Here is a 23,449-nt window from a genome sequence, read left to right on the forward strand (position 1 = left end):
TTGTCATCTGGTGGTAAAGGAGGCAAAAAAAAATAGTAAGAGGATCTGGAGACATCAAGGAGGGGTCATGAAGGAGGCATTGTGAAAGAGAATGGAGGCATTGAGTAAGCCAAACACTTTGCTCTACAAAGTGATGTTATTACACCCCTTATCTATCAGAGATGATCTTGATGGTGCTTGGTCCTGTTGTGAAGACAGGGGACTGGACTTGATGACCTCTCAAGGCCCCTTCCATTTCTATGATTCTATGATTCTACACTGAAGTTTGTGTATTCTGGGAGGGAAATGTAACAAGACAAGTGAAAAACTAAATAATTAATCTTACTTTTGAATCCCAGCCTCTTATTGCCTCATCTTTTTGTTGAGACTCATTTGTTGTCTCATATCTATTCTTTTAATTCAGGAAAGGGTTGGGGAGAGAATACTGGAGTTAGGGGAGTAGGGCAGCTGGTGGAAGAAAGCTATCCAGGAATTAGATTAAAAAGTTCTCCAGGAAAGAGTCCTCATCTTTTTTGTTCCTAGCCCATTCTTAGACATGATAAAATAGCAAATAATATAATTAAGTTAAATCCATATTAACATTTATGTGTTTTGAATCCTCTCAATTTCTAGACTGAACCCCAGCATTAGGCAGTAAGGAATTCATTGAAAACATTCATTGATCTTTGTAAAAAACAAACAAGCAAACAAAAAAAAGAACAAAGCTGAGAGTAGCACAGACTTTACATTTTTGTTTATACTTTCTAACAATTACTTCAAATTCCTGATTCTCCTGTATTGGCAAACTAGATTTTCCTTATATCCAAACTAGTAATAAAATAACTAAGTACACTTTTGGCAGATCACTAAGAAATGATAATAAAAAGAAAAATAAATCATATACATTATAGGTACTAGCCCTTTGCCTTGGCAAATCTCCAAAAACAATGAAGAGTCCTGTGGCACCTTAGAGATGATCAGATTTATTAGGGCTTAAAACCCACTTCATCAGATGAACTAGAGTGGAAGATACAGAAGCAGGAATGCATAAGGAAGAAGTTGCTTGTGTTAATTAGGCTAATCAAGTCACGGTGGAAGTGGGTTATTCATAGCATTTGGTGTGAAAATGTGAATTTGGAGAAATTGCCTTTGTAATGTGTTAACCAGTTGAGATCCTTATTCAATCCTAAACTGATAGCGCTGAATTTGCAAATATTTGGTAAATCTTGAGTATTGATGCCTTTTACGTTTAAAAATAAAAGGCAATTTGCTATTAGGAAGCCAAGTTTGTTTAGAGTTAAATGAAATGTTGGTACTGTGTCTACTACTGTGGGGCCTCACTTTCAAGCTTATACTCGTTAGTTCATGTCTGTCACTTTCTCCAAGGTTGTTGGGTTTTTTCTTTGGGGGGGGGGACAGTTTCAAATGGATAATAAAAAAATTAAAAGAAAGAAACATACCAAGTCCTCTTGTAAATTCCTCTCATATTACATTGTTCTAGTCACTTCAGTCCATTGTCTATCTCACAGAGGGTTTATATAATTATTGATTTCAAACAGGATTCTCTTGTGCCAACATAAGCATATAACATTCACATTTCATTAACATGATGTTCAGCTAATTTCAGTTGGCACAAACCCAGGCTTTCTGACCTTCATGGGATGTGGATCACAAGGGGAAATGTTGATGTTCAATACTTATGGAAATATTCCTTGCTGCAGTTACAATTCCTTATCAGAATGATAGTACTGAACATCAGAACAAATTATTCCTCTGCCATTTGTATTACTATTATGGTATCATCTAGGGACTATACCTGAGATTAGGATCCCATCAAACTATACAACATATACAAACATAGAACAAGATATGACATCTGCTATGAAGAGTTTACATCTGCTCACTGAATGTCCCCTATTGCCTGATGTGTGTGGCAACAACAGTAATTTCAGAAAAGTCAGCACAAGTATTGTGATGTTAACTTAAAGAGGAAAGAATGCTGGACAGGGGAGAGGAAAAGCAGCAGACCCAGAAAGAAATATATATTCGGCATAATTTCATGCTGTAAATAATAATCCAGCAAATATAATAAGTGTCTATATATTTGCAAATAGGTATATTAGAAAGTTGAACCTGATAAATAAACCAATGAACTGATTGTGGCAACTCTAACACCACTATGTTTATAAATAAGTTTTAATGTGTATCTCTGTACTATCCATTACTTTCTGGTCATTTTTGCTTCCGTGAACCTCACACATCATTCTTGCACAGAGTTGAAACCTTTGAGGTGGGTTGTAGTTCTCAATAATGTAGCAAAAGTAGTGCTTTTTTGTTGGTTTTTTATTTTCACATTGTGAATTATGAGCTTCAAGTCAAATAATAACTGTCACTGCTAATAAGAGTGGATATAACCTCCCAGGCACCACACTGAAAATCATCCTGACAGCTAGGCCACATTAGTGCCGTTTACTGAAGGTATACTTGGCTATCAGAAAGGGAAAACAGCTACGTGGTCATGATCTCATTTCATAAACAAGTAACATCTATAAAAATGTAAGTGACTCTAAAGCATATCTGCTAAGGAACAGTAAATTCACAGATTTGCTGAAAAGTATGTAAACATACACACATAGATAGAGTATATCATTAGTTACCATCCTCTTCCAAAATAACGCAAAAAAACCTTTGAATTCTCCATTCCCTCCAAAAAGTATTCTGTGCAACGTACAGTAAAAGCTGCGCTATCTGACTCTATATCAGCCTGAAAGCTCTATAGACCAACATTTCTAATCATCGTAGAAAATCCCAGTTTATAGTCCAGCTGGTCAGAGGTTGGCAAGCTCCCCGCCTGGCTCTGTGCGGTTCCCTGGAAGCAGCAACATGTCCCAGTGCTGCTTCTAGGAAAAGAAACAGCCTTGAGGGATAGGGGTAGGTGATAGTTTAGGGGTGGGAGTGCAGGCATGGGAGAGGGTGCAGGCACCACCCTCACAGATCACATTGGCCATGGTTCCTGGAAGAAGGGAGATGTGGAGCCAACATTCGGGGCAAGATGGGGTGGGGATAATATGCTGAACCTCCTAGCCACTCTTCCACTAGGAGTAGCAGGAACAAGTTGCTACTTGCAGGGAGCTGCCTAAGGTGAGCCCCCTCCTGGATCTGGCACCCTAAAATTCCTCCTGTGCTCCAACCCTCTGGCCTGAGCCCCCTCCTTCATCCACACTCCCTCCCAGAGTCTGTGCTCTCCTCCCCTCCCATATCCCAATCCCGTACCTCTCCCATATTCTAGCTCCCTCCCTGTTAGGTAACTGGAGTTTTTCATTTACCAGAACTCTCTATTCTCCCGAAATATTGGATGAAAAGCTTTTACTGTAATATCTCAATTAGCAAAGTTTGCTCATCTATTTTTGACATTAAATATACAGCAGATACCAAAGATTTGGTGTCTAAAATAATCACTGTACTTACCAAGTACAAATTCAAAATTTAAATAGCCACCACTGACAAAACACCAAAATAATCTTAGCATTTTTGTCCTATGAATGTATTATCTGTATGTGAGAATAACAACCATTTTATTATCCACAAATATACTTGATTCTAATTAAAGAAAACACTAGCTTTAAGCATGGATGTGCCATCCAGTAAAATGAGCATTTAGACAGGCTGTCAAGTTTTCAACTTGTCTGATTTCTAAGTTGTTTACTGCTCAGGATTCCCAAGGGTTTCTCTCTCTCGCTCTCTCTTGCCAGCTGGAGGAACGTTACAAATCTACTGGTACTTTATCTGGTTTTGTGCAGATGTCTCAAGACCAGGAATATTTGTGCTAGTGTACATATTTCATACACCAGTAGTTAATGCAGACTTTAAAAGTCATTCATTCCCCTGTCACTCATAACTGGCACTTTTGATATGTCAATATACTGATATGAAACAATATAATTAATGTTTTCTTCATTTATTCATGGAATGGTTTCAGCTATAATGGGGCTCACTCACATCCTGCAAAATAATAATCGCACTGGATAAACTTTACAAAGGGACTGACGTGACTTTAAACCTTAGATGAATTTTCATGAGTGACATAGGATCTCACTAAAAGTCAAATGGGGAACATTGGTACATTTTGCAAATATTTGCTAGGGTATTTATATATATAGGTGACATAATAAAGCTGCATCTAATTTGCCTTTTAAAAGACATATTTTATTAGTTTATTTAGGCCATAGACTTATCACTGTCTTCAAGGATAAAATCATCCTTTTTTCCAACTATTGCTGGAAAATACAACATGCCTATTGCAAAAACACTCGCTTTTCTCTACTTTGAAGATTTCTAAAAAATATTCAAAGCCTCAGATTTCCACTAATTATACTACAGGTTGGACATCTCTGGTCTGGCACCCTCAGGCCCTGACCATTCCTGAACAAAGAAATTTGCAGGACCAGAGGAGGTCCCCTGCTGCCGGCTCCCCAGACCACCTTCCCTCTCTGCTGCCAGCCCCAGCTGCCTGCACAGCCATGCTGCCATGGTGCTGTGGCCCCCTCAGCCCAGACTGCTCTGGCCCCAGCACTGCAATCTGGGTTCCCGCATCCCTGGCCCTAACCCCACTACTGGGGCTGCCACGGCTGCTGTATCTCCAGCCCTGGCCATGCTATCAGGGCTGCCACGGTGGCCGCACCTCTGGCCCCAGCCCCGCTATCAGGGCTGCTGCAGTTGCCACATCCCTGGCTCTGATATTGGGGCTGCCATGGCCCCTGCTGCACTACTGGGGCCCCAGTCCCAGACCTGCTGGGCTTTGAGTTGCCAGCCCTTTTTCCACTGGGGCACACAACCAAGACTCCCTGATCCAGGAAAATGATGTTGCCAGTTGAGGGAGTCCTGGTTTTGGGAGGTCCAACCTGTACGGGATGTTCAGCAACTAAGGTCTGTAAGTCACTGATACTGCAGAAAAAGTCCTGTCTGTTTTGTGTTAAAACTGAAAAGGGAAAAGTGAGTGCAGTAACATTTGAAAAGGATTTTAGTGCAACACAATTCAGACTAAAGCACAAAAACAGAGTAATACAGTTACAATGAAGTTATTTTTAAACACATACACGTAACACTAAACAACCAAACAAAAAGTAATATTTGCTCCATCATGAGAAATGTAAACACGGTAGCCTGATAGTCATGAAGAAGTACCAATTAGCTTGCAGTGTTTCCAATGGAGTTTGGAAGCTTTGAGATATTTTAGGAACAGTTTGTATAATGAATTAAGATTGTTGGAGGTTAGGAGAATCTTACTATCATCCAAAGGAATCATTTATATGCATCCTGCAGTGTGTCGATGAACGCTGAAGGTTTATCACTTACTTTCCAATTCCAAAAATATGTGTGTGTTTTTCCATTGTGGAAAATTCAGCAAGTGGTAAAGGCAAAGGTGATAGAATGTGTTCTTTTGAATGATTAGGGGGAAATCTGCATTGAGATAAGGTTGGAGACTGATAAGAGGATAGGGTTATAATTCTAAATGATCTTGACAAATTAGAGAAATGACCTGAGGTTAACAGGATGCAATTCAATAAGTACAAATGCAAAGGTATTAACTTACGAAGGAACAAACCATACTAAATGAGAAATACCTATCTAGAAAGGCAGAGAGGTGTAGCCATGTTGGTCTGTAACTGAAAAAAACTTAAGGTGTTTCATTTGTTGTTTTTTAAGTTTTACCTAGAAAGGAATTGTTGAAAGGGATCCGAGGGTCATAGTGGACTGGAAGCTAAATATGAGTCAACAGTGTGACACTGTTACAAAAAACAAATAATATTCTAGTAAGAGTGTTATAAGCAAGATAAAGTAAATAATTCTTCCACTCTGTTCTGTGTTGATTAGGCCTGAACTGGAGTATTTTGTGGAATTCTAAGTGTCACATTTCAGGAAACATATGAACAAATTGAAAAAAGTCAAGAGATGAGCAACAAAAATGATTGAAGGTTTAGATAATATGATTTATGAGGGAAGACTGAAAGAGCACACATTAACAGCTTCAAGTACTCAAAAGGTTGTTAAAAAGAGAAGGGAGAAAAATTATTCTCCATAAAATCTTGACAATAGAACAAGAAGCAATGGACGTAAATTGCAGGAAGAGAGGTTTAGGTTGGACCTTAGTGAAAATTTCCTAACTGTAATAAATTGCCTTGGGATGTTTTGGAATATCCATCAATTGAAATTTTTAAGAGCAGGTTAGACAAAAGCCTGTCAGGGATGGTGCTTGATCCTGCTTGAGTGGAAGGGACTGGATTTGATGACCTCTCAAGGTTCTTTCCAGTTCTATGGTTCTGTGATTCTATAATCCCCAGAAATAGACTGGATTCCCTACCAGAATACTGTCATCATCATAGAAGATTAGAAATGCTCACTTCTGAGAGGTCTAGAGTGTCTGCACTAGCAGTTTCAATAAGAACTAGCAGGAAGCAGAAAGAGCAGCTTCTAAATACAGTTGCCTAAGGAATTGTTTAAAAAACCTCCAAATCCATCATTTGTGGTGCTGGGGACAATGCAGACTGCTCTCAAAACCAAGAAGATAGAAATGATCTCCTATAGAAAATCTGCCAAAGTGACATAGTCACTGGGATATGTACTGGAGGAATGGCAATGTAGAAATGATGACACAATGAGAGTCTTTACCACTGGCAAAAGGGATTTATGGGTAACAGCTGGAGCCAAAAACTCTGGTGCTAGAGGAATAGATTTCATGTCTAGACTATCTATCACTTGTTGAAGGGGAAAGACCTATACATAAGAACATAAGAGTGGACATACCGGGTCAGAAAAAAGGCCATCTAGACCAATAACCTGTCTTCCAACAGTAGCCAATGCCAGGTGCTCCAAAGAGAATGAACAAACTAGGCAGATGTTTTCATAGAACAATATTCAATGACTCCAAGATTTCTTGAGTGGTAACAGCTAAATTAGACCCTCTGATTTTATATGAATAGTTTATGTATTCCAATGTGCATTAGCTTGCATTTATGAACATTAAGTTCCATATGCCATTGTGTTACCAAATTTATATTCTGAAATCCTCTTATAATCCTCCGCAATCTATTTAGGACTTTACTATCTTGTGTAATTATATATCATTTGCAAATTCTGCCACCTGAGTGATTACCCCTGTTTTACAGATTATTTATGAATATTTTTAATACAACTGTTTCCAGCACAGACTCCCTGGAAGTTCTTTTCTCTTCTGAAAACTGATTGTTAATTCCTACCCTTTATTTCCTATCTTTTAATCAGGTATGATCCATGAGAGGACCTTCCCTCCTATCCCATGTCAGCTTATTTTGCTGGATCCCGCTTGTCTGTATTCTTGTTAATCTCCCTCAAAGAATTCTAGTAAATTGGTGAGGCATGATTTCTGTTTACAAAAAACATGTTGATGTTTATCCTAAATAAATTGTGTTAATTTATGTTCCTGACAATTTTGTTTTTTACTATAGATTCAACCAGTTTGCCAAGTAGTGGAAACATGTTTTGTTGCCTGTAATTGCCAGGATAATTTCTAGTGCCCTTTTTAAAAATTAGCTTCACATCAGTCATTTGGTATAGAATCTATACATTTAAATAACAGGTTACAATCTACAGTTTGTAGTTCTGCAATTTCACATATGAGTTCTTTCAGAATTCCAGGGTAAATATCATTTGGGCCTGGGGACTTATTGCTGTTTATTTTATCAATTTGTTCAAAAATCCCCTCTAATGATACCACAGTCTGGGACAGTTCCTCAGATATGTCCCCTAAAAAGAATAGCTCAGGTTTGAGAATTTCCCTCACATTCTCAGCCCTGAAGACCAAGTTTCTCCGCAATGTGTTTATCACCCTAATGCATCCTTTAGCATATCCAGTGATCCCATTGTTGTTTAGCTGTCTTCTTGCTTTTGACACATTTAGACTTTTTTTTTTTTGCTATTACTTCTTGAGTCTTTAGCTAACTGTTTTCCAAATTCTTTTTTGGTCTTTCTAATTGTATGTTTCATTTCATCTACCAAATTTTATGTTCTTTTCTATTTCCTTAGTAGGATTTAACATCAACTTTTTAAAGGATGCATTTTTATGTCTCACTTTTTCTTTACTTTGTTGTTAATCAATATTGGCACTTTTTGGTTCTCTTACTATGGTGTGTTTTTTTTTTAATTTCAGGTATATATTTAAGTTGATCCTCTTATCATTAAAAAGTGTCCTTAAAAAGTTTATATGAAGATTGCAGGGATTCCAGTTTTGACACTGTTTATTTAAATTTCTGTTTAATTTCCTCACTTTTGTGGAATCCCCTTTCTGAAATTAAATACTACAGTGTTCGGCTACTATGTTGCTTTACCCACCACAGGTATGCTTAGTTTAATAATGTTATGGAAATAAAAACCAAGCAGTCCAGCCATATTCACCTCTTAAACCAGAACTTGTACTATATTTAGGACTAAATCAAGCATTGCCTCTCCTCTTGTGGGTTGCTCCTAAAAAGGATTATTTAAGGTGTCAAGAATCTTCATCTCTGCATGACAGTTTTCATTGCCTATTATTGTTGACTTTTAAAAAATTGTATAGCCTTTCTAATATCCCTGAACATTTCACAGTCACTACCACCATCCTGGTCAGGTGGTCAATAACATATCCTTACTGATATGTGTTTATTATTACAGCACAGAATTACTATTCTATTGTACAGTTTGGTTCAGTATTTTTTTTTCATTTGATTCTATGCTTTCTTTCACATAATAGTGCCATTCTCCCGACCCCAGCACAACCTGTTCTGTCCTTACAAGTTATTTTATACCCTTGTATTGCTGTGTCCCTTTGGTTATCCTCTTTACACCAGGTTTCTGTGTTGCCTATTATGTCAATATGCAGCAGCACCTTTTATCAGCAGTAGTAAAGTCAACTACCTCCCCTTGTCTTACTGTGAAGTCAGTCAGCCAGTCATCATGTGTTTTTTTCCTGTGACTGAATTTGTTGAGCTGAGAATGATAGGTCATCATCATAGATCAAACTTTTGCAGACACATCATAAATCCTGGAAATAAAGGTTTTATAATAGAAATGCTGACATATCCTTAACTATAAATAGTGCAAATAGCACTGGTAGACATCATTCAAAGTGAAACTGATCAACAGGAAAATATTTTTCCAGATGGCACCACTCTAGTAGTCTAGCAAATATACATCACAGAGTCACCATAGGTATTTTCCTAGCCAGTAATGCATGCAGCAAGAATCCAAAGAACAGACAGTGACAGATGCCATTGCAGAAACAGACTTTCACAGACCATGTCATGCAGTTCTTGAAACTGACAATTGTGTTCAATGTGTAGCCACTGATGCTGAAGCTCTTCCCAAAGGAAGGCAGAGAAGCAGCAACAGGTGTCAACAGCAGTTAAAAGAATGTTAATCTGCTTGTTTCTCTCCCTCCTTTAATTTTAATTGATGAGTCACATTGGTAAAGAAATATATGGGCAAGAAATGCTTAATGAATTTTTGTTTATTGTTGCAATTTATCCAAGACCTACATTTGTTGAATAAATATTTTTAAAGGTGTCTTTTCTTCACATGTGAAAAAGACAAAAATTATAGGCCACACTGAGCACAAAAATCACTTCATTCCCTTTGCTGAAGAGGAATACCTGGGATCACTCTTAGGAGATGAGTTAGGGATATAAACGGGTAGGTGAATATATGATTAACTGATAAGCTAGGCTTATCAGTTAATCGAGTTGACTACTCACATTCCCCCCCTTGCTGCATCTTAAAAGCCAGTTCCCCCTAGCACTAGTTCCATGGTACCACCTGCACCCCCACCCCACACTGCTGCCTCTATTAGAGGCAGCAGCACAGTGGGAGGCAAGGAAGGCTGCCACAAAACAGCTGCTGCCACCCCACACTGCTGCTGCCACCCCAAAACAGCTGCTGCCACCCCCCTCTATATTAGGGGGCTCCCCAGGGGACTCTCCAGAAGTGGAGCTGTAGCACATTGGCTGTCGCTCCTGCCCCCAGGGACTATAGAATAGACAACTAAATGCTAAGAATTCATGCAGTTAGTCGATTATTCTATTACCCAATAGCTAACATCCCTAATATATATTCAACCAAACTTCAACTATATCCCTTAATCAAGGCAAACCCATCATTTGTGATGTACAAGTGCCACAATATTCAATCAATCAATGCTTCAGAACTACTTTTCCAAAATGGTAAGACTTACGGGAGAATGCCACTCCTGTGTCCAATTCCAATTGTACTGAGATTTGATGACCTCTCAAGGTCCCTTCCAGTTCTAGTATTCTATGATGCCCCATTCATCTGTAAAGCTATGTCTAGACTAGAGGACTTTTGTGGGATACCTCTGGTATCCCACAAAAATCCCGCCACTTCCAGGGAACGTGTTTGCACTTCCTTTTTTTTCATGGAAGAGCAAACACGCTCTTTTGGGGAGCCCTGTATCACCTCATTACACGACTGAAAGAGGAGGCTTTTCTGCCATTTGGGCCCATCTAGACTGGGCCAAATGGTGGAAAAGCCTCTTCTGCAAAAGTAATCGGAACATGATTTACATAGGTATACAATGAACAAGCTTATGAATGACCAAAAAGAATGATTCTAAACCTATAGAGAAGGCACACAAAAAAGGCACAGAATCTAGAGGAGTCAGGCATCTCAAACTGGAAATAGATTGCTGACTACAAAACATATATCAATGTATGGTTCATTTTAAGACAACTATGCAGGTCTTATAAATAGTAACAAATGAGAATTCAGTGTAAAGAAAAAACAGCTAGAAAGTTAAATTAGGAATGTTAAAAACTGTTCAAATGAAATCACCAAAGATAGTAAATATGTAAGAATTATAATATGACTTATTAAAAATACACTGTAAATGTTTGTGACTAACATTTGTCTTTTCTGTTGATATTTCTAAATGTCAAGATAATAAGCATTGATTAAAAAAGAATATTCAATAAAGTGGAATGCAGAATGCAAAGGTCAGTATAACCTTATGCCCTATTGAAAATTAACTAATATGAGTCCAAGTTGCCCTAAAAGTCTGGAGTGTCTAAAGAAGAACAGTCATTTAGTAGGGAAAAAATATTTTTCCCCTCCCATTATTCTCTGTCTTGCTAGGAAAGGGTTAATTAACAATTGGGTTTGTAGTAGCTAGTTAAATGTATTTAACCCCAGAGTAAAGGCCAGTTTTGTACACTGAACTCCATTTCTGCCCTTTCTATGCATGATTAAATGGTAATTAAGCTATAATGAAAAGTGTTAGGCTGATTACAATTAACATAATCATACTAGTCAGTTCATGTCCTCATGTTCTACATGCTGTGCTGAGCTGGTAAGACAATGGACCTTTAATGGAGTCAAATATTTTGCAAGCTTCACCCATCTACAGTCATCTATTTAAGGCATTTATGCCTACATATATAATGAAAAATAAAACGCACATAGTTGTCACATTGTGCAAATCACTGCCTACCATAAATATATGCATTATTTGAAAATCATTGGTATATGACAAAACTCATCTGTCAAGTGCCTATAATAAACCATTCATTTCTTGTACAATTACCAGAAAATTGAAAACACCTCAGGTTTCATTTATAGATTCAATTTGAGAGAAATAATTTCAAGGCTCAATCCACCAAAGGTGCTACGAAGTCTCATTCAGATCCAGCAGAACAGTTGAGCACATGCTAAACTTTGAAGTCAAGGAAACTACTCACATACTTAAGGTTAGCATGTGCTCAAATAGGCCGTGTCTAGACTACATGCCTGTGTCGGCAGAGGCATGTAGATTAGACAGATCAGCAAAGGCAAATGAAGCCACGATTTAAATGATCGCGGCTTCATTTACATTTACATGGCTGCCGCGCTGAGCCAACAAACAGCTGATCAGCTGTTTGTCCACTCAGCACGCTAGTCTGGACGTTCCCCCTGCCGACATCAAAGCCCTTTGTTGGCAGCCCCATTATTCCTCGTGGAATGAGGTTTACTGGGGCTGCCGACAAAGGGCTTTGATGTCGACAGGGGGAACGTCCAGACTAGCGCGCGAGCCGACAAACAGCTGATCAGCTATTTGTCGGCTCAGCACGGCAGCCATGTAAATGTAAATGAAGCCACGATCATTTAAATCGCGGCTTCATTTGCCTTTGCTGAACAAACAAATCTACATGCCTCTGCCGACAGAGGCATGTAGTTTAGACGTACCCATAGTGTGTGGGATCAGGGCCACACTTCTCAGTACAAGGAAAGACTGATTCAAAATAAAAACTCAGATTTTGAGAATGGAGCAATATTCCATACAAACACATGCATGCACATAGACAAAGAAAAATAATTTTGCACTTGAAAAGGATCACAAACCAAAAGTTTTGAATGATCTGTCATTGTTCCTTAACTTTAGCCAAGACTTCCAGTTCTCCACCACTAACTCCAATTAACTGCAGTGAGACATAAACTGCAATTACCAATACGATAACCATATAGATCCAAGGACAATTACAACAAGCTGCAGAAATCAGTTCTTGAATCCTAAATATTTATCTTTTTATTCCTTTTCACAACAGCAACTGCTGAAGGTCAAAACTTTGTATTAGTACTTGTCTAAAAAAGGTGAACAGCTTAAATATTTTCTTCCTTCACAAGATTTATTGCTAAATTTATATCTATACATCTCACACTCACTTCCACTTTATTACAGTATAGAATAAAATGTGTTTATCTGTTCTAATATCGTTTAAAACTATTTTAAAAGATATGTAATTTAAACATTTTCAGCTTGTATGAAAAGCAGCACATTTTCTATAATTAACCATACAGGAAAGAAACACTCATCCAGTCCCTGCCATATCCATATAAATCTATGACAAACTGATCAAACACAAGAAATTCATCTCACAACTTTACCCACTTCAGCTACACTGTACCTACGTATTCCAAGACATGGCCAGCTCGAGCCATTCCTGCGCCCCGGGCAGTGGGTGAGCGACGCATGTGAGGCTCCATCCCCGGCTGTACGACACATGCACGGTCCCACCTCCCGGTGCATTGCTCTCCTTACAGCTGCAATCGGGCGCACAGCACCTAATTGCAGCTCTGAGGGGTGCTGCGCAGCCCCTGGCCCCGGGCACGCAACGCCTGATGGCAGCTGTAATGGGCGCCGCGCGGATGGGCGCATGCCGCTCTTTACAGCTGCCATCAGGTGCCCCCCATAGGTTGGCACCCCGGGCAGCTGCCCAGCTAGCCCCCCCCCCCAATCCGGCCCTGTTCCAAGGTTTATCAAAGAGCTTCCAAGGTTTATCGAAGAGCCAATTCCTTAGGGAAGGCCTACATGAGGCATTAAAGATAATTAAACCAAATTAACTGAATGTGTGAATTTAAAGTGCATTAGTCAAAACACAATTAACTCCTGTTTGCTTTAGCTTAACTGAAATAAAGTTAAGCTAAGGAGAATTTAGGATACTTTACTTCTAATTGAACATGTCTATACAGGGACATTACATGCCTTAACTAGTGCAATTTAAATTTATTAACTTTCCTGAGTGTCCCAGGTAGACATATTCTGAAATAAATCATACCAGTGCTGTGTATAGACATAATGGTTGGACTTAACAAAGACAGTATATTTTTCCTATGGTGAACCTGAATCGTTAACATTTCAAAGGGTTCATTGAGACAGCAGCCTTCTGTTGAAATAAGCTACATGATTTGTGTGTGTCTAAAGCAAAAGAGCTTATTTTGAAATTCGGTGCTGTGTAGACAACTGTGTAGACAAATCCCTTAACCCTCATGTTACAGGGACTCTGGAATAGTGCACCCACTATTTCAGGAAATAGCAGGAGCTTTTAAAAACACGGCATTGCTATTTCAGGATACTTCCCGTATCCCAAAAAAGCAACGCAGTCTAGACATGTCCTAAGAGGGTATGTCTAGACTGCATCCCTCTGTCGGCAGAGGGATGAAGATTAGGCAGGTCAACACTGCAAATGAGGCAGGGATTTAAATATCCCGTGCCTAATTTGCATAAAAATGGCCGCCACATTTTGCCGACTCAGCACTTTGTCAGCAATAAGTGGTAGTCTAGAGGGGGATCTGTCGAAAAAGAAAGCCTTTTCCAACAGATCCCTTATGCCTCCAGCAAGGAGGTTTACCGGATCTGTCAAAAAAGGCTTTCTGAGTCAGCGAAACTCTTTGGCCATTTTTATGCAAATTAAGCACGGGATATTTAAATCCCTGCCACATTTGCCATGTCGACCTGCCTAATCTGCATCCCTCTGCCAATGGAGGGATGCAGTCTAGACATACCCATAGATATGTAACATCACTGGAAAACTACCTTCTCAATGTTCTAATACCGAAACCACCACTTTTATATCTATAGATGCAGTTACTTCTGAGCTGAAAATATGACTATAAAATTATTCATGCCAAGTAGTTTCATAATAAACATTTAACAATATTGTAGCATAATTTATATAGGTTTCTTTAAAATATTCACTGTTAAAATGAAATGCTTGAAGCTTGAAATACATATAAAGTTAAACTATCCCCCCCAAAATGTGTATGAGATTGGCAATTCATTCTTTTCAGAAACTAAATAAGTTATTAGATAAAATAGGCCCAATATTTGACCTGTTACATAAAATAAGTCCAATATTTTGAGGCTGCCATGGAAAATACATAATGAAAGATTTTAAATAAAAGACAAAATTCAGGGGCTTTTAAAAGCAAACCTTGACAAAACTCTGGCTAGAATGATTTAGTTGGGATTGGTCCTCCTTTTAGCCAGTGGTTGGTCTAGACTTCCTGCGGTCTCCCTACCGAAATCTTACGATTTTATAATTCTTTGAAAAGTAACTATAGATCCTAAAATACCATGATGATCCTTAAGTGCATTTTATGTAAATTAAAAAAAAAAAAGATTCTCTTTAGGAAAGACTAACAAGCCTACCAGATCTAGAAGAAAAAAAAGTATTTGTATACAGAATAATAATCATGCCTGATTGTGTCAGAGATAATAGAGGATCAACATACTTGAGAATTGTATGGAGAAGCCTGACTTGCTAATGAAGAAATCACTGTCAAACTGTAACGTCAGTGAGTTGAAGGTGCTATGGATGTCCTCAGGAAGAGCTGAACCACTCCACTCTTTCAGAAGAATACTGCTTTCAACAGGACCATCCCACACCTTTAGGATGTCATGGGCGACCTCAGTGTCAAAAACAATAAAATGCAGACTGCAAAGGAAGAGTAACATGAACTGTACGTTACAACATAGGAATTATGTCTATGCAATCTACCTTTTCCAGGTTTTTAAGAGATCAGAACTACATTAACCAACATTTCTACTGCACATTTAAATGAAACTAAGGATACTACTTGCTTTATTCCTCACTAGGTAGTGGCATACATATGACAAGGCACATGTTAAATACTGTATTTGGATTCCCAGATGGGAAAAACCCACTATCTGCTATAAATAATTTGAGCAAGTATTTTACACAGTGGTATAAAAACAAAATAAAATCTATGGCTGCATTATATTTATATATAAGTATCTATGTCTATGAATCTATCTCTATATAATTAAATATATTTGAATGGATACAGATATCTTAAAGAGTGTTCAATTAATAAACATTTTATCTTGATTTGTATTTAAGTTAAGATATATTATGGTCACACTGACAAGCACTTACTCATGTGCATATACTTTAACTATTTCCCAATAAATAAAAAAGGTTCAAAATCTAGTCCACAAATTGCTACCAATTTTCTTCTACAAGAAGCTCAGTTCAGATGCAGAATCTGTTTTCTGTGAAGTCTGGTTCGACCTTCTTCTTTACAGCCCTTCTTCCTCCCAGATGGTTTAATTGGACTGGTAGGTAAACAATACACTGAGGCTGTGTCTACGTTGGCAAGATCTTGCACAAAAGCGGCTGCTTTTGCGCAAAAACTTGTCGCCTGTCTACACTGTCTGCGAATACTTGCGCAAGAACACTGACGTTCTAATGTAAGAAATCAGTGCTTCTTGCGCAAGAACTATGACGCTCCCGCTCAGGAATAAGCCCTCTTGTGCAGGTGTTCTTGCGCAAGAGGCCAGTGAAGACAGGCCACATGAATTTCTTGTGCAAGAGAACGTCTACACTGGCACGGATGCTTTTGCGCAAAAGCACATCTCTTGCACAAAAGCACATGCCAGTGTAGACGCTCTCTTGCACAAATACTTTAACGCAAAAACTCTCGCATTAAAAATATTTGCGCAAAAACTTGCCAATGTAGATGTAGCCTGCGGGTATGTCTACACTACAGCGTTCATTCGAGTTATCTTAATTCGAAATGGTTCATTTGAATTAAGCTAATTTGAATTAACGTGTCTACACACAAAATACAGCTCAAATTAGCATTTTGCTAATTCAAAATCCTGCATCCACACTAACTGGACACAGAATTGGATTTAAGGCCAGCCAGAACCAGGTCAGGCAGGACATCAGATCAGGAGTGTCTGTGTGTGGCTACTGCCTGAGGCTATCTGATGCCTGTGCTTAAAGGGATACCCCCCACTCCCCGGGCAGCCGGTTCTCAAGTGTCCCTGCTTGCTTGCCTGCCTCTATGATAGACAGCAAAGCATTTGTGTCTCTGCGTGCTCTGATTGCCCTCACTCGGGACACCACAGCACTCTGCAACATGGAGTCGGAGCTGCCCCTGGGCACTCTGGTTCTTCTCGTGGACATGTTGCTGATAGCCTGGCTGCACTTTCTGTAGGCTGCCATCCCAGAGGTCAATCGGGGGGGCTGTAAGTACCCAGGAGTCCCTGCAGGAGATCTTCCACCCTGAGGAGCACTAACAGCTTCCCTGGTGTTCCCCACTGGGGGCTTATGCCTCATTCTTCCCTACTTCCACTTACCCCTTCCTAACCCCCCTTCCTGAAGTCAAATAAAAACACATTTCTTGCCAAAAACAAACTCTCTTTATTGATCTAAACCGGGGTGGGAATGAGGGTGGAAGAGGGGAGGGGAAAACCTTGGAGGAGGGATCTGGAAGGGAGAGGCAAGGGGAGGAAGGGGGAGGAGAAGCTCAGGGTTAGGGATCTTACTGGAACAACTTGATTTTCAAGCAAACCTGCTCCTGGGTTCGCATGTGGCCTTTGGTGGCCAGGCGGGCAGCTTTCCTGCCATAGATGGCTGCATTCCTCTGTCTAGTGTGGAGATCATGAACATTGGGGGCATCCCCCCAAACCTGAGTACAGTCCACCCTGATCTCCGCCCTGGACCAGGAAGGTGTCTGCCTTCTCTGGGCCCTGGCAGGCTCCTGGGAGCTGGCAGACTGCTCCTGGGGCGCAGTGGAGGCCTGGCTGCCAGTGGCTTGCTGGCTCATGTTTTGGGACCACTGGGTCGGGGCAGTTACTGATGGCTCTGGGCTGGCAGTCTTGGAGCTGGCACAGGCACTATGGCCAGAGTCTGCCCCTTTAAGGGCTCCGGGGCTGGGGTGAGGGAGAAGAGTTTTCCTGGTTTGGCCCAGAGTGGCCACCAGGGGAAACTGGGAAGGCTGGAGGCCAGCTAATTTGGACTAAGTGTCTACACAGCTTGTATTCTGAATTAGCTAATTTGAGTTTGGTGTTACCTCTTAGAATGAGGTTTACCAAACTCAAATTAAGCACCCCGCTATTTTGACTGTAATTTGAAATAGCAATTTGCTTATGTATACGCTATGGAAGTTAATTCAGAATTACGGCTGTTATTCCGAATTAACTTTGCAGTGTAAACATACCCTCACTGAATCAGTTCACTTGCCTGTTGTTCACTTCTTGATAGAATTCAAGGTATAAACTTTAATATATATAGTTTGTAAGTCTCTTCAAATACAATGAACAATTAAAGATATGCAAAGCATATCTTTTAATGATACTTTTTAAAATGTTTTGTATCAGTAAATTTATTATTTACTGAAAATGTACGTGCTTTATTAAAAGAATAGTATTTTTTTAAATACAATGTTATTTATATGAAATTAATTTTAGCATTTTTTAACATGGGAATTTCATCAAGTGTACTTTTTTCCCTATAAACTGTTAAACCTTTGCTATGTTTTGACAGCAAAGGGCTATAGTCAATTTGGCTTCCAATAATATTGTCTTCTAGTTTTCAAACCTTAAGCATTGATTTAAAATCTGTTATGAATGATTTTGATATTGTTAATCCTGCCTCAGCAGAAAGTGAGAGGTCTTCTTGCAGTCCCTTTGGGTATGTTTACACTACCACCCTAGTTCGAACTAGGGTGGTAATGTAGGCAACCGGAGTTGCAAATGAAGCCCGGGATTTGAATTTCCTGGGCTTCATTTGCATAAAGCCAGGCGCCGCCATTTTTAAATGTCTGCTAGAGCGGACTCCGTGCCGTGCAGCTACACGCGGCACGGACTAGGTAGTTCGGACTAGGCTTCCTAGTCTGAACTACCTTTACTCCTCATGAAATGTGAAACAAGGAGTAACGGTAGTTCGGACTAGGAAGCCTAGTCTGAACTACCTAGTCCGTGCCGCGTGTAGCCGCGTGGCACGGAGTCCGCTCTAACGGACATTTAAAAATGGCGGCGCCCGGCTTTATGCAAATGAAGACCGGGAAATTCAAATCCCAGGCTTCATTTGCAACTCCGGTTGCCTACATTACCGCCCTAGTTCGAACTTGGGTGGTAGTGTAGCCATACCCTTTCAGACATACGTTTCTGACCATTGATCTGCTTTTATTTCTCTCGTGCCTTTTTTCTGTTTCCTAAATACTTCTCCTTATCTTAGTTTTGTGCCTGCATCCTACACCTGGAACAATCTCCTGGTTCTTTAACCATTGCCCAGTCCCATTCTCCTTCAAATTCTTGCCTCTTCAGAAAGTCCTTACTGTCATCATTAGTAATCTCAGAGAATCTTTTCCCCTTGTTATCTTGTTTTAGTTTTATTTATGCTCTTGGAGGCCAGCATGGTTATTCTTGTTCTGTAAAGTGTCATGTGCATTTATAATGCTAATGGGTTAGGATTGGAAAATAAAACCACCACAGCCTTCTACGCAAAGATACAAGGGAAGGATAGTGATAGTTGTCATATCCTCACCGAAGTCAATGGACTTATGACAATTAATTCCATGTGAGGATCTATCTCCACACACCCATCATGGTAGACCTCAAATTCAATAGGATGTGGTATCCAACTTCTCTAGTCAGGCAGGGTACTAGGCATTCTGTGCTGGACACAGCCAAATTAAACAAAATAGATTTTTATGAGTGTTCCATATCATACAGGTACTCATACTTAACAGTAAAAATTAAGGGAGAGATTTTCAAAGGCATCAATGGCAGTTAAAGTGCCTAATTTCCATTCGTATCTTTTAAAATAGCTCTTTAAAATTCAGTTAATTCATAACTGATAGGTTCTACCTTTGTTATTTGGGTAAACCTCCCTTTGATAAAGAGTGGAGTGAGGTTAGCACACAGATTTAAGAGTATGACCTCAGCTGGGAACTCTCTGAAGTATGGATTTGCTTTTTAATATGTTAGGATAGTGTCATGGAGAAACTAATCTCTGGCAGGACTGCTTAGCTGCAATACAAATATCTGTAAAAATATCCTAGTCTACTGACCATAATTAAAAATTGAATTTGGCCATCTAGAAACACTCAATTTGACACCTGGTTTTCCAGGTGTTTATCACTTAAATAAAGCAAAATTATTTTAAATATGAACATATATAACATCTTCTCTAATGGTTTTCCATATATTTATCACTAAAATGAAGCAAAATTGTATTAGATATGAACTCAAGCTACGTCTACACTTGCTCCGTACTTTGAACTAGGGATGCAAATGTAGGCCACCGAAATTGCTAATGAAGAGGGGATTGAAATATCCCACGCTTCATTAGTATGATCTCGCCGGAGTGTTACTCCACTGAACAGCTGTTTCAAAAGTGAAAGTGTGCGTCGGGACATGTTAATTCGAACCAAACCCCTTGGTTCGAACTAACATTACTCCTAAAAAAATGACATCTTCTCTAATTCTTCTGTGACTTCTAGTTCATCTAGTGTGTAGTGGTTAGTTGCAATAGAGCTTCATTTACACAAAATATACAGATTAACAACATTAAGAACTGAAATTAAGTATATACCTAATTGTCTTCCCTGGATCTGCCTCTATAATCCAAGTGCAATGAAGATTGTTGTCATATGGTGCTGGATAACCTGGTGACAATATGCGACCAGAAGTAGCAGCATGAATTTGACCACCACACTCAGCTGAAAAATAAATGATCAGTTTACTTTTCATTGAAAATAAAGCTACAATATTTAGCACAACATTTTTTTCCACTTTGTTTTAATTAGAAAAACATTCATTTCATCATGTCCTACAACAATAAAAGATATCCTTTGATATCATGCAGAAAACTATTATCCTCTATAAAATAAAGAGTATGGATATGTGTATACTCCATGCTTTTTTTTGGCAACATGTAGAGTGCCTGCTGGCATATGTTATCAGCAGGGGTATATACAGCAGTATCAATTGTTAGGTATGCCTTAGGCAGGTAGAGTGAAGATGCACCTGGAGGGAGTGGGTATGTATGCAATTGCATACTCTAAAGGTGCTCTACTTGCCGAAACACTAGCTTAGACACTACTATTTTAGTGGCATAGTGTCCAGCTGCTTCCCTCCTGGAGAAGTGGGGAAAGGCTTGGACCTTTTCCTTGCCTCAGTGAAAGTCTCTGGCAGCAAAGAAAGTCTGTGTGGTGGGGGAAGCGTTTTCCAACTGCCTTCCCTCTCTCTTCCTGAGCTTTTAATTGAATCATAGAACATAGACTGAAAGAGATCTTAAGAGGGCACCTACTACAATCCAATCCTCTCACAGTAGGACTAAGTCTGATCTTATTCCTGGCAAATGTTTGCCTAATATTCTCTAAAAAAAATGTCTAGTGATACAGATTCTACAACTTGACTTGGCAACTTATTCCAGTGCTTAACCATCCTGACAGGAAGATTTTTCCTAATATCCAACCAAATATCCAACCAAAACCACCCATACTTTAATTTAAGCCCATTACTTCTCAAATGTCAAGGAGAACAAATTTTCTTCCTCCTCCTTTTACCAACCTTTTATGTCGGGGTGGGGAACCTCAGGCTTGGGGGCAGAATATGGCCCCTGGCTTGCCTAGATGTGGTCCCCAAGGCTTGGAGCCTTCCCAGCCTAGCCTCCAACCTGCCCTTCTCCCACTGTCCCACCACAGGGCTGGAGCATGCAAAATCTAGTAGGCTGGGCCCCTCTAGGCTCTGGTATGGGAAGGGAATTTGAGAAGTATCTTTCTTCTTCTCAGACAGTGAGGGTTTTTGTTTCTGTTTTTGTTTTTTTACTTCTCACTTGTGCGCAGACCCCAGCTAATTTTTCATGGGTCAGATACTCCCAACCTAAAAAAGGTTCCTCACCCCTATTTTATGTACTTGAAAATTATCTTGTCCCCTTTCAGTTTTCTTTTCTCCAGACTGAACAAATACTTGTTTTTTCAGTCTTCCCTCATAAGTGATGTTTCCTAGACTTTTGTTAATTTTTGTTGCTGCTGCTTAGACTTTCTACAATTTTCCCACATCTTTTCTGAAATGTGGCACCAGAAATGGTCATATAACTCCAGCTGAGGCCTAATCAATGTGGAGAAGAGCGGAATTGCTTTTCATATTTTGCTTACAACACTTAGAATAATAGAATCATAAAGCTGGAAGAGACCTCAGGAGGTCATCAAGCCCAGCCCCCTGCCCAAGGCAGGACCAATCCCAACTAAATCAATGCAGCAGGGGCTTTGTCAAGTCGAGACTCTCTCTCCAATGTGTCCACATCCTTTTTATAGTGGGGGGATGCAATATTCCAGATGTGGCCTCACCAAAGCCGAATAAACGGAAATAATCACTTCTCTGGATCTGCTGGCAATGCTCCTCCTAATGCACCCTAATATTCCATTATGACATTAGCCCTTGTGGCTACAAGAGCACACTGTTGACTCATCTCCAGCTTCTCACCCACTGTAATCCCTAGGTCCTTTTCTGCTGAACTGCTACTTAGCCATTCAGTCCCCAGTCTTTAACAATGCTTGGGATTCTTCCGTCGCAGGTACAGGACTCTGCACTTGTCCTTGTTGAACCTCATCATATTTCTTTTGGCCCAATCCTCTAATCTTTCCAGGTCACTCTGGACCCTATCCCTGCCCTCTAGTGTATATACCTCTCCCCCTAGCTTAGTGTCATCTTCAAACTTGCTGAGGGTGCAATCCATCCCCTCATCTAGGTTATTAATAAAGATGTTGAACAAAACTCATCCAAGAACTGATCCTTGGGGCAATCTGCTATCACTTGTGCTGATATTTCAGAATATTTGCTTTTTTGCAATGTTACACTGTAAACACATATTTAGCTTGTGATTCACTGTGACCCTTAATATTCCATCCCAGGCAACCATTTCCCATTTTCTATATGTGAAACTGCTTGTTTTTCACTTTTGTTTTTTCCTAAGTGGAGTATTGTGCATTTGTTCACAATGAATTTCAACCTTTTTACTTCAGATCATTTCTCTAGTAGGTCCAGATAATTTTGAATGTTAATCTTGTAATTCTTCCCAGCTTCGTATCATCCATTAATATTATAAGTGTACTCTCTATGCACTGATGAAGATATTGAAAAGACCCCGACCTGAAGACCACATTCATATTCCCTTGCAGCATGAGTGTAAACCACTGATTACTCCTCTGTAGGAATGCTTTTACAACCAGTTATTCACTCATTCCACAAAAGTATTAGAAGCAAGAGGAAGATTAAGGACAGGGTAGGCAGATTGCTCAGTGAAGAGGGAGAAAAATAACAGGAAACTTGGAAATGGCGGAGGTGATTAATGACTTCTTTGTTTCAGTTTCTGTCAATGGGCTTAAATTGCAGCAAGGGAGGTTTAGATTGGACATTAGAGGCTCATTTAGACTATGCTAAAGTTTCAAAAGAGGATATGCAAATTCCACAGAAATTTGCATATCTTCTTCTGATCTCACTTTTGAAAATGATGCCTCTCACCCACCTGTAGCCCCACTAATCAATTCCTCTTTCTCCCTGCCTGCAGTGCCCAGGAAAAGCTGTTTCATGGCATTCAGGAGGTTCAGAAAGGCAGGGGCAGAAGTGGGGATAGGATACACAGAAAGGAGAGGGCAGAAAGAGGTGGAGAAGAGAAGTGGCGGGATGTAGCAGGGGCAGGAAGAGGTGGGGCAAGTTGGAGATTTGGAGCAAGGGGTAGAGTGGGGGTGGGATCTGGGTGGGAGGAATCAAGCACCTGCCAATTAGATGGGAAATTAAGGCCAATTGTCAAGGGGAGTCCTTCAAGCCCTGAAGTTCATCCTAGCATGCATCCCAAAATCATTAAAGAACAGAGAC

General features: G+C 39.8%; 1 protein-coding gene across 1 annotated transcript in view; it reads right to left on the reverse strand.

Moving 5' to 3' along the window:
- CSMD1 (CUB and Sushi multiple domains 1) overlaps nucleotides 1-23,449 on the reverse strand; it is a 1,868,278-nt gene that overhangs the window by 327,346 nt on the left and 1,517,483 nt on the right. Inside the window, exons 25-26 of the mRNA XM_006137767.5 lie at nucleotides 20,163-20,289; nucleotides 15,049-15,251 (exon numbers count right to left, since the gene is read on the reverse strand). Coding sequence (XP_006137829.3) covers nucleotides 15,049-15,251; nucleotides 20,163-20,289 — 330 coding nt within the window. The remainder of the gene's footprint in view (nucleotides 1-15,048; nucleotides 15,252-20,162; nucleotides 20,290-23,449) is intronic.

Source organism: Pelodiscus sinensis, chromosome 3 (genome assembly GCF_052426305.1).
Source record: "Pelodiscus sinensis isolate ZL-2025 chromosome 3, ASM5242630v1, whole genome shotgun sequence".
NCBI classification, from domain to species: Eukaryota; Metazoa; Chordata; order Testudines; family Trionychidae; genus Pelodiscus; species Pelodiscus sinensis.